Consider the following 12,810-nt stretch of genomic DNA (forward strand, 5'->3'; position numbering starts at 1 on the left):
AGCTTGTTGTTTGGAACTTGTAGATTTATTATTGCATTTTCTAATATATATCTCAGTGTGGCTCATCAATGCAATGGCTTTATCTCATTTACAAACATTTAGCTAAAGGGGTAGTTCAGCTTCAAGTATGATGTATACAATGATTTTCTGTTGGTCTGTATGCAGTTTGTCTTTATTTTGTATTTTTACTTATTTTAATGTTTTTTTCAGCAGCTATACAGGTTTAAAATTATGTAGGGTCAGATTTACCCTAGCAGTGCTGCCCTAGCAGTAACGAGTTGTTGTTTTATGTTTTAATGCATATGTTTAAATGCATTTTGTTATGATGCCACCCAGTGACCAAGTCATATATTGCAAGGTGTTTCCTGTAAACTGATACCCATTCCTTGCAGGGCCTGAATTAGGGGTAGGCAGAAGAAGCACCTAGCCAGGGCACCAAATTTTGGGGGGGTGGGCAGGCAGGTACCTCTCCTGCCTACCCCTTGCCCCCGTGTTGGAGTTCTATATAAAGGGACACATAAAATCACCCAGTGTCCCCTAGACACTACAGACAACCCAAGTCACATTAAGTAGGAGATAAAGGTATATAAATATGCCATGCATGTAAAGTATCAAATATAAGTTCAATATGCCATCTTACAAAATCACAAGGGCCTGACATGATAGTGCTGACTAGCTAAGCCCCCACATGCACTCAATGTTTGCATAACTGTAACCACATAATACGCAGAAAGTTGTAAAAGGGGTGTCATTTACTTTTGAGATAAGTATTCTATAATCTAAAACTGCTGAGATTTTCAGGGTCTCACTTGAAGCTGTTTGTGACACGTCCGTTATTGGTCTGGTGGAATCTCAGCCTCTATTACAGCAGTTGGATCAGAATACTAGCAGCTAGTCAGTAGTTTGAATGACAGAATAGAAAATGAATAGAAAATACTCTGAATAAAAAAGATATGTAATAACAGCAATGAATTGCAGCTTCAGTGGGAAACAGTGTTCTTGTTGCTTTTTGGAGACAGTGATCCTGACAGCCAGCTATGATTTTACATTGCAGCTGGAAAGGGAAAGTCAGATATTCAGATTCTTTAAATTACAAGGAAAGGATGGTTCATCACCATTTCAGCTCCTTGATAAAGGTGCAGACCATCTTTAATTTATGTATTATACTCTTTGGTTCTGTGCACCCAGCAATTATTAGCCCCTAAGTAATTATAATCACTAACCTAATTAATAAAGGCTATCTAAATCTTTCCAGTAGTGCTTGCTGATTTTTTTCTATTATTTTATTTTACAATATTTGGAATTTTATTTATAGTTTTATGTATTTTTATTTTTAACCCAGTCAATAACTAATTACTAAAATGTATTACTAGATTCTGACACTAGGTGGAGCAAACAGTGAAATCATTCCCTTGAAGCACCCTGGCATATGATTTTTTATGTGGAATGCTCCTCTAAACTGGAAAGGTAATCATCCTGTAATGCTTTGAGTCTGTTAAAAGAGACCATCAATTCACAAACAAAGCAATGGATTTTTATTTATAAATTAAAAACATTTAAAAAGCTAAACAAACTCATAACATCAGAATAACACTATTTACATTATTTACAAAGAGAAAGTAGAAGACTGAGTCCAAGAAAAATCCAAGTTCAATCAATGCTTCTCATTCACAATCTGTTATGTCATTGATCTTAATAAATACAATTTTCCTTAAGATTTTTTTTATCATTTGGTCTATTGAGTCATGCTCTTTCCTCAAGGTTTTCATTGGGGAATTCATTTTCACTGACAATATTATAAACACATGCTCCCAGTTAAAGCGATTGATTCCATAGGCTCTCTCAGCATAATCATTGGCACATATTAATCATTGGCACATAAGGGAATCTTGTGCTGTTTAAATATTTTATAAACAAAGCAATACAGACTGTGTTTTTGTGGGCATGAGTGCCATGAGCAACCTGTTTTCCTAGACTAAGGGCCAGATTTATGAAAATGGAAGATTAGAGCGCACCACAAAAAAATTCACCTGCTTTCTATTCATTTCTATAAGATTTTTAGAAACGCAATGATTTACTTCTGAAAACCCCATAGGAATGAATAGACAGTGGGTGAATTTTTCTGTGGGGAGCTCTAATCTCACATTTTCATAAATCTGCCCCAAGTCTCTATGCAATAACTAGATACCAAGGTAATAACAGGCAGGGTCGGACTGGGCCGCTGGGACACCGGGAAAAACACACCACACAAACTACACAAGTAGTTGCCTGGAGTAATGCTCATTAGGATGGAACCTTCATAACACAGTAAAATAAACAAACTGTGGCTCATCTATAAAGACTGGGCAAATTTGCTGCAGTAACCATTAGTAACCAGCTGCAGGTTGAACACTGCAAGCAATCATCTGATCGGTTGCCATAAATTACTGCCTAGGAGAAAATTTGCCCAATTTTAGAAACAGAGTTCAACAGAATGCAATATACAGCCGATTCTAGTAATAAAAACAGCATCAGCAGATTCAACACATAATTTGTGCACATTTACTACACAGTGTGTTAAGAGTTCTCTTCCCCTTCAAGACTTGTGGTGGTGACACCAGTAAATGAGATGCATAATTAAATCACATTGCCATAAGTCAGCAAGTTTTGATGTTTTTTTGTATGTAATAGCTAACAACATTGTTTTACTCCAGAGGAGGGAATGGCTATTGGTAGAAACAGGTTTCACAAATGCTTCTAAAGATGTGTTGTCCATTTTTGTTGGATTTACAGGGTCGTTACCTCAGGTGATGCCACAGTTTGGGACTCTAGAGATACCACTGTGGTAGATGGATGTGCAACAAGGCTTGGTTTTGCTCAGTGGTAATTGCAGTATTACATAGATGGTCAATACAACAAATGTCTGCTCCTTTTACTGTATAAAAGTATTAGCAGTCACAATTACTAGATGCTATTTACTAGGTCCTCAGTTGCTTCTTGCCATTATTGTTTATCCACCCCTGATATTAAACTGGTGGGGTCTCACATGGTTTCTGCAAGTCTAAACATAATCTAAGATTGCAGGCCATGAATAACATTGCAAGTGTACAACTTGTAGCTGCATGAACTGAATGCCGATATGAAATCTAAAGCTAGACCATTTGATGTGGGATGGTTTTAATTTGAAGAGGAATGTTTAATTCCATTGTGCTTAATAAGCAATTGAAATCCTTCAGAAATTAACTGGGGCCTATTATCGTTCTGGTGTCCCTGTTCTTGCAAACAAAGTTCTCAGTATACAAATTGTATATGAGTGACAAGCAGATTTCATTCAGAAAACCTGTGCCCATTTGGACTGGGTATCCAAAAATGGAAATTAATGTGTACACATTGCCAATGAGCTGATCATCATTCCCACAGGTGAATTGGAGCCAATGAAGGATAGACTACATCTGCATCCATGGCACTAGTTTTCCAGGTGCTGTATTTCCTTACCAGTTCCTGGTCACCACAAAACATTCTTAGCATCATTTCCAGATGACCTTAATGCAGCTTATCCAGCAGTCTTGGGAGACAAACTTTGAAAATGGCTTATGTAGATGAAGCAGGGTGATATCTTTTAGAAGATGGCTTTCCTGGTGCTATTAGGTTGTGCATTAGGCTGTAGGATTTCCCTCCTATTGCACATGCCATATATTTCTCTGGGCTTTTTTACTTTAAAATACTGTTCCACCCTTTTTTATATATGTGGACCAGTCGTCAACAGTGCTTCCCCTTTTTCAATTTAGCTAATGCAGGCCACACTTGATTCAAAGACCAGTTAACCTGTGGGTATTTGCACAATGCCCCAAGCAGAGGGCAAAGTGCCAAAAAAGGACACAGCCATTTTTTTCCACACTGTGTGGGTATGGTAAATTAGCCCTCTTATCTCACTGTTTATTACATGAAAACTCCATAAAACTAGACCTGCATTAGGATAACATTTTTCTGACTAAATCTCACCCTTAAGTTTTCATGTGATAAATCATAAAACAATATTTTCTCATCGATTTGAATCTGGCTTATTATGCCCTGGTCATCAGCGTGAGTTTGCAGTCGTGTGAGTTTGGAATCCAGTTGCTATACTATGTATTGCATAGGAGAGAGTAAGTCTCCTGCCGCACTTATCCTGGTCTTTGCCTCAGTCATGGGGTTTGAATATTTTGCATGTCCTTGTAAAGCAAATATTCTCTGTGAAGGAGATTGCTAGCAGGGCAGTAACTGTATTTTGGCAATTCACAGTGGCCTAAAAGACAGTGCTAAAGTCATTAACCAGAGCTGGAAGGGTCGCCTCACATATTTCACTGTCTTGTGAAGAGAGTATTCCAGTATTTTTTCCTGCATTGCCATCTTGATCAGGCCATTGAACCTTTTCACGTTTCTAGCGTATGTCCTGCTGGCACTTTGGGGGATGTCATTTGGTGCAGTCGGTGCACCAATGTATTATTGATGGTTAATTTACAATAACATAATTTATACTAGAAATGGAAGCTTGAGAACAAACTTGCTAGTTTGAAAAACACGTGAAGACACTGATGAAAATGAAATCTGTGCAAAGTTTGGGGACCCTGATTTTAGAACTGGTGTCAGAATGGCAGCAATTTAAATTTCCCCATTAAAAGTCAGTGAGTGACATCTGATTGGCGGTTGGTAGTGCCTCCCACTTTTTCTAACTTTAAACCAGTTGCCCAGTGACAACTCATTTTGGGAACCCTGTAATAAATACAGTATTGGAAGAAGCTTACATTTAAACTAATGAAATTCAATTGGCTCCTCCCACTTTTGGTCTTCTAACAAATGTCTCTGTTTCATTTGGGGTGACTTCATGATTATGTTATTCAAGTTTGGGGGGTGTAGCTTCAAAGAGTAGAAGCAGTTTGAAAATCTTCCCTGTCAAAGTCAATGGAAAAATTGGGGTGTTTCACTTAGAAGAGAAAAGAAGAAGCGGAAGAATAAACTGAAGTCAAAGAACAGTATGTTGGGTTTTCAAACCAACAAATTAACAGAATAAGATAGCACAGATGCTTATTTGGTGGGTTCACTTGGTGCAGCAGCCTTATGTATCAGTGCTTCCCCCCTTTCTGCACACTTACACATGCAAACAGAATGACACTCGGTCAGTCCCATGCACATGCACACAAGTATATTCAGCCACTTCTCGCTTCTCCCAATATGACCTGAACTAGAGCAATATTCTACCTTACTTCTCTCACACACGCACCATCATGTGACCCAGCTTGAGTCAGTTCAGGTAGAATTTAATGAAGGTTTCCTTCTAGGGCAGCTGCCAGACAATGTTATCAGGAGCCTTCAGGTCTTGCAGTATAAATGTTATGAGTGCTGAAATTGGGAGCTAAATCCTAATTGCCGGCAAGTTTCTTCACTCTTTGAGGCTTTATAATGGCTCCCATATAGTTCTTCCAAAGGGGGAACAAAAAGGGGTAAGGGAAAAAATGTATGCAATAAGAAAATGTTAGACAGCCATGAGCATATTTAGAGGCAATGCCCACCCTAACAAATTTAAAAAAAATAAATAAATTTGACTTCATTTTTAGACTTTCATTTGTTTTGGATAAAAAACCAGGACACTGGGACTTTTTTGCATCACCATGGCAAACCTACCGTAGTCTGTTATGCCATGTTAAAAAGAGGGAAAAATCTTATTTTGTCATTTTTCGGAAAGATATTTTCTTATTTAGTACATTAGCAATTATTTAAATGCATAAACTCAAGACTAGGCAAGTCGGCATTCACATGAATTACCCATAATTAAAACAATCCCAGCTTTGTTCTCATTAGTCCAATTAAATAAACAGTACATACTGACTTGCAGGGAGATCATGGAACGGATAGTTATTCCATCAGCTCATTTGGCAAACGGCAATGTGCTTATGAATCTGTGATGAGATATTAAACAGGAATGATTCCTGCACCTTCTATTGGATATTAATGCTTCGGAGATCAAGAGAAGTTATTCATTCTCTGGCTGAGAATTTATTGCTGTGTTTTTATTAAAAAGTGACTTAATCAACACAGTAGTTTAGAACAAAAGAACAAAGGTGAGAAGGCTTGTCGCTAACTAACATCAAACATGGCAAGCTCCATGGCTCTTTGGTTCCAGATTTGCTACATGGATCAAAACAGAAAGTTCACATGTAAATTGATCTTGGCAACATTTGTACACATTATTTTAATTTGAAACCATAGTTACAATGTGTTGTGGCTAACAAACACACATCATCTCCAGACACCTTCAAACCATGCAAAACCAGTACATTATTATTATTCACTTTCTCCTAATAAAAATGGTGTGTGCTGTCTAGAGAGATCCTGTATATTCTTAGCCTATTATTCATAATCACATAAAATAAGAGTTTTCTAAAAATCTAAGACTATTTTGCTTAATATTATATTCCATTTTTTTCACTGATCTATGAGCCAGCTACTCATCCCTTATAGCAAAATATCAGATAAATCAATACATGATTAGACTTCAAAGGCTTTGTAACTGGGAACAAGAAAAAACCTGATACAGCACAAAATTCCTTTATGAACTTGTTATTTAACCTTTTCATAAAATATTCTTATAAAAATGGTGTGTGTCAAATTCTGGAACTAATCCCTTTGTAACCTTTATTTTGGTTTCTGTAATTTAGAAAACTCCTTTGTAGTCAGGGGTTTTCATGATCAAAACACATTCACTAGATGCTATTTTTTTGCAAACACTTGACTGATTTAGTTTAAAGGAAAACTATACCCCCAAACAATGTAGGTCTGTATAACAATATATCTCATAAAACCACCCAAAGGTACAATGCTGCTTTATCAAAATAAAGCAAGTAGAAAATTGCTATATTAAGTTCTCTGGGCCACCCCTTGGGATCATATGTATGCACACATACATGTTAAATAAGAAGTAAACCTTTTTTTTATCTTTACAATTGCTCTAACCAACCCCCAGAATAACATACCTTAGTCCCTGCATTCAGTCTGACCTGGTTTCTGACTTATAAGTTGAAATCTCCAGCTCCTTGCCTCTACTTACTGGTGCAGCGGGAAGCCCAGTCCCCTCTTCCTGTTCAGCTGGCCTCATCTCTTCCACTACAGGGTAGTCGAAGAGGAGAGCCTTCTGTGCATGCCTGACAGAGAAGAAGCTTTCTGGGAATGCAGTTCAGGCAGTTATGTATGGGTACAGAAAATAAAGCTGCTGCTGCACTGGCTCCTGCTTCTCTAAACAGAAAGGAGAGCTGAACCGGAAGAGGGGACGGGGATTCACATTGTATCAGATAGAAGAGGAAAGGAGCTGGAGATTTCAAATTATAAAGCAGAAACCAGATCAGACTGAATGCAGGGACTAAGGTACAGTATGTTATTCTGGGGGTTGTTAGACTAATTTTAAAGACACAAAAAAAGGTTTACTTCTTCTTTAAGTCACATCAGCCAATTAATGTCCTTTACCTCAGTTGGCATTAAAGGAGAAGGAAAGCTTAAATCACTGAAGGGTGCCAAAATGTTATTGTAATCTCTTACCTTATACCCCAGGCTGGGGCTCCTGGTAGCAGAAACCTGCACCGGCCCAGCATAGCTGTAAGAGAGATTCAAACAGCTGTCAAAATCTCCCATCCAGTCCCCAGTGCAGATGCGTCCAGCAGGTGGCATTCTGCCCCCAGATCTCTGCTGCCCTAGGCTGCCCACAAATCTGGGCTTGAGCATACTTGTGCCTAAAGAACCATATATAGATGTAATTTTGACACCTTTTCAGTGCAGTTGCATGTGTTTTTAACACATTTGATGCAAATGCATCCCCCCACCTCAGTTACACCGGTACTATGGGAAAAATGCATTGTGGGTAAAAACTTGTATCTGAAATTGCACTTTGCATGCTGAATTTGTGGCAATAAATGACTTTTTAATGCTCTTTGTCCGAGCTTTGCATCTTCTGCTGCATCTTCTATACAGAAATGTATCTGATGTAACAATTGGCAAAATGATTTTCACAGAGCTGACCATAGTTATTATGCTGATCTTTTTCAGTTGTATAAGATGATGTCAAGTGCGAATCAAGTGCAGCAATAAAACGTTTGTAAAATGATATATGAATTTGTATTAAGCTCAAACCTTGCCCATTTAATGTCTAAATTCATGGACACCACAAAGCCAGGTTGGAAGTGATGGAGCTCTTATCAACAATTGGTGACAATGGTACCATTCCTGGTGCATAGCTGTTTTGCTAAATGGCTTGTGGCTATTGTGGCTTAGACTTGCCACCTTTTATTAGCCCAACTAGTAGAAATGGTGCTTGCTGCCACTGTTAATAGGGAAAAATCTCAAAATACAGTATACCAGACCAGTATATTCACTGCAGAAAATGTAGCAACCCTGGTTGAGGCTGCAAAGGTTTTCTGCCAAATGGGGTAAGTTTTAACCCCAACAGAGGAAAGCAACACAATATTGAAAGAGTGTAGCTTTAACATGGCTATGAGCAATAAATTACTAAAGCACAACAGCTTATATGCAAAAACGGAAGATGACCCACACAAATACAAATAAGCTTAAACATTTCAGAAGTACTCCTGTGCTGTGATACTCCATAACATCATAGTGCTTTTTGTATTCTATATGCACCGGATATTTCTGCTGTTGATGATACTTAATACTGTTGGTTGCTGATATATATATATATATATATATATATAAATATCTTAATGTATGTATTTCTGCTATTAAAAAGCATATTGGTCTCTATGGTGCTAAAGTGGTTACCAAAGAACAATTAAGACTGATGTGTCTTTTGTGCTTTATTAGAGCCAAAATGTTATCAGACCCTTTCTGAAAATAATACTTATTTGACAATATTTCATAAACCCGCCCCCACCCCATAATGCAGTTTCTTGTGAACTTTATAAGCAGCTCTGGATCTGATGAACTGGTTAATGTATAAGTGCAAGTGTGTAAATAAGTCTGTTTAGGTTAGCAGCAATGAACCTTAAGCTCTTTGGCAAATCAACAAAGCAGCTGCTAAAAGCTCCGTTCAATTCAGGGAGGAATATTTTGTATGAGAATGCCAAAAATGTGCCTACCCCTATACAGGTGTTCTTTTATATCATATCCAGTTTTATTTTAGTAAGAAACAAGCGGATAGATACCATGCTCAGTGTATCCTGACACTTTTGCTACTATGTGCTAATAGTGTGTCTCTGCATAATTTGAATTATTATAAGTAGTAGTATCTGTAGTAGTATTTAGTAGTATTATATTAGAAAATAATCTGTAATAACTATACACAACTTAAATATACAAAATAAACATTTTAATAAATATAAGAAATTCTACATTGTCTATGTTTACTTGGAAAATTAGGTTTCTTTAATCACAAAAAAAACCCAGAAATTTTACAAATGAACATTTTTTTCAGCCTTTGAAACACGTCTTTATAAAAAAAGAAGTGTTTGAAAAAAATATTCATAGCTATAGGCCAAATCCATAAAAAGGCAAGTGTTTTGATCTAGCAAGAAACCAGATTGTCAGTACTTGTGTGGTGTGGGAATTTATTTCCGCACTTATGAACTATATTTGACATTTTTTACCATTAATTTAACTTCAATTAAATTTCTCAGCTTAATAAATCACTTATGTGAGCAGCGGGGGTTAAATAAAGGAACGCCAGTGCAGGATTAGTGGAAAAACTTAAAGCATAAACTAGTATTTTCGCAACGAGTCACTAAGAATGTGAAAAATTGGATCATGGTTTTGTAAAATGTTTATTTTTTTGATCTGAAAGAATTTAATTTAGTTTGAGTTTTTTAGAAAGATTAAAACTGTGTGCAGCGCCACACATCTGTTAGCATGTACACTAGGAAGGAAAAAAAAAGGTGCCTGATTTTAGAATAATATGCCTTGGCTACAACGCTTGTTTGCATAGCTACATGTGTATTGCCAGAGTAAATAATATTTGCATTGAATCACCATGCCTGGTAAAATAGCCTTAGATAAAATAGCAGATTTACCAATCACGCTGCTTATTTGTTACAGTTAATCCCGCACTGGCGTTAGATTTGCGTATTTTTATAAGAATACTATGCAATACTCCTACTGCCACCCCTACCTTAAGACCAGTTGTCTGGTTAAAGACCAGCACTGCATCCTGTATGCAAAGTCACTTAGTAAATATTTAATTCTTGTTAAATATACACCTTTCCGTTATTGTTATTATTATGAGTAATATAATAAGGAGGTTTTCTGCACACTCGAATTCCATACCAGGGGGCACATTTACAAAAGCACGAACGCTCCGAGCGTATTTTCGCCGATTTTTTCGAGCATCCGCACAACTTTTTCGTACGGCGCACGACTTTTTCGTATGGCGCACAACTTTTTCGGACGTTTGCACGAAAAAATCGGAAAGGTTTTACCACTGTTTACAATTGTTCGGTACGAAAATTTCGGGACTTTCGGATCCCCAATACGATATTATCGTGACTAATACGATTTTTTCGTAAGCATTTTCGTGATATATGCGATCTTCCGAAATTTTTGTTTCCAATACGATTTTTTCCTATTCGTGATTCGGATTCGTGGATTAGTAAATGTGCCCCCAAGTATAATAACCGCATAAATCCAATATGTGTAACTGATTGAAATGAAGGTCTTTTTTTAATATCACACCCAATTATATTTACACTTGTATATGGTATTATGATCTCATTGTGTTTTCATCAGATGTGTAAGAAAAAAGAACTTACAGAACAATACCCATTCGAGTAACTGCAGCACATACATGCACACAAAGTATAGTTTACCCTAGTAATAAAAATGAAAATTTATTTGTATAAACCATATAGCGCTACAAATGCAGTAGTAAAACATCAATTCAGTATAAACTTTAGTTTACATAAAATATATGTTCATTAACATATGTTTACATAATGAGCATCCAGTGGGTGTTTCATGACATCTTAAGGCAGGGTGGAGCCATAACCGCCTGATCGGGGTTTTCCAGGGGCAAGTTTTCAAATTGGATTCATTTATTTCTTCCCTATTTGGCAGTACAATATCATAGAGAAAACAAGACCAAAAATCTGTAAAATGAAGAGAGAGGAAAAAGAATTTCGTAAACAATTTCTTTTGATGAAAAATACTGAAAGAATGTTAATATACTTTAGAATATAAACATAGAAAACTAGAAACATAGAAATATATGCCTGGAATAAGGTTCTCATTAGTTTCCCTGCCATTCCCACTCCCATACTTTCTAACAAGGCTCAGATGCCATTAAAGGCTCTGTGGGTTAATGTCATTTTTACACACCAGCACTGGTTATTAAAGGAAAACTATACCCCCAGAATGAATACTTAACCAACAGTATTATATTATGTTACATGACCTATTAAAGAATCTCACCAAATTGGAATATATATCAGTAAATATTGCCCAATTACGTCCCATCCATTGATCTACCATTTTGTAATGGGCTGTGTGCTTCCTCAGAGATCACCTGACAGGAAATAATGCAGCTCTAACTGTAACAGGAAGTAGTGTGGAAGCCATTAATTGGCTGATGTGGCCTGGCATGTATGTGTGTCTTGGCTTGTTTGTGTCCCAGGAGATGGCCCTTAATTCTTAAAATGGCAATTTTCTATTTAGGATTACCCAGTAGCACATACTACTAAAAAAGTATATTTTTATGAAAATTGTTTATTTAGATGAAGCAGGGTTTTACATATCAGCTGGTTTATGCAATATATTTTATAGAGACCTACATTTTTTGGGGGTATAGGTTTCCTTTAAGTGTGGAATATACCCTATGTATAAGTAGACTACTATGAGCAAATAGAAATATACCCTATGCCTATGTATAAGTAGACTACTATGAGCAAATAGAAATATACCCTATGCCTATGTATAAGCAGACTACTATGAGCAAATAGAAATATACCCTATGCCTATGTATAAGCAGACTACTATGAGCAAATAGAAATATACCCTATGGGGCAGATTTACCAAAACACGAATTCGAATCCCGAATGGGAAAAATTTGGATTGGAAACGAAAATATCGCAACTTTTACGTTGCCGTCGCAACGTTTCATTTTTTTCGCGACTTTTTCGGCGCCGTCGCGACTTTTTCATATTGAACGATCGTAAACGGCGGGAAAACCTTTCTGACTTTGCATGATTTTGGAATAAATGGCACTCTGCAGCTTCAACCTGGCCCAAGGAAAGTCACCATACCGAAGCTTGAATGAATACGAAACTTTCGTACAAATAGGATTTTTTCGCGACGGCAATGAAAAAGTCGCAAAAAAACATGCAAAATACGAAAAAGTTGCGATGGCAACGAAAAAGCCGCAAAAATACTGATCATTACGAAAAAAACGCATTTGGACGCATTCGGAACATTTGTGGATTAGGAAATGTGTCCCTAAGCCTATGTATACCTATGTATAAGTAGACTACCATGAGCAAAAAGGCATTTATTTCACACAAGTAGCCTTATTTATTTGTGTTATTTTAATAAGTTTGAGAAGCTATTCTGTTCTTCATTACAGTAAGAAGTCACCAATTAAATGGTGCTAAAATGATTGGGAAAAAGTAGAAATGCATTATTTTAGCAAGAGACTGGTTATGCTGATTCTTTCAGATATAGGAGTACTGCTGTACTGATCTGATTATTATAACACTATAAACTATGGGCTTTTATTAACTATCCCAATTGTGCCAACTTGGCAAAATATAGACAACACAGATTAGTGAAAAAGGCTACAAGGGAATAAGTGTATTCTAGTGTATTAAA

At 36.8% G+C, this 12,810-nt stretch overlaps 1 protein-coding gene across 1 annotated transcript in view; it reads right to left on the reverse strand.

The window, feature by feature from the left end:
• Window positions 1-10,812: 10,812 nt before the first annotated feature.
• The window catches only part of tspan8 (tetraspanin 8), a gene marked incomplete at its 5' end in the record, with an annotated part of 63,382 nt that continues 61,384 nt past the window's right edge, over window positions 10,813-12,810 (reverse strand). Inside the window, 1 exon segment of the mRNA NM_001011430.2 lies at window positions 10,813-11,096. Coding sequence (NP_001011430.2) covers window positions 11,043-11,096 — 54 coding nt within the window. The 3' untranslated portion in view covers window positions 10,813-11,042.

Source organism: Xenopus tropicalis, chromosome 3 (genome assembly GCF_000004195.4).
Source record: "Xenopus tropicalis strain Nigerian chromosome 3, UCB_Xtro_10.0, whole genome shotgun sequence".
NCBI classification, from domain to species: Eukaryota; Metazoa; Chordata; class Amphibia; order Anura; family Pipidae; genus Xenopus; species Xenopus tropicalis.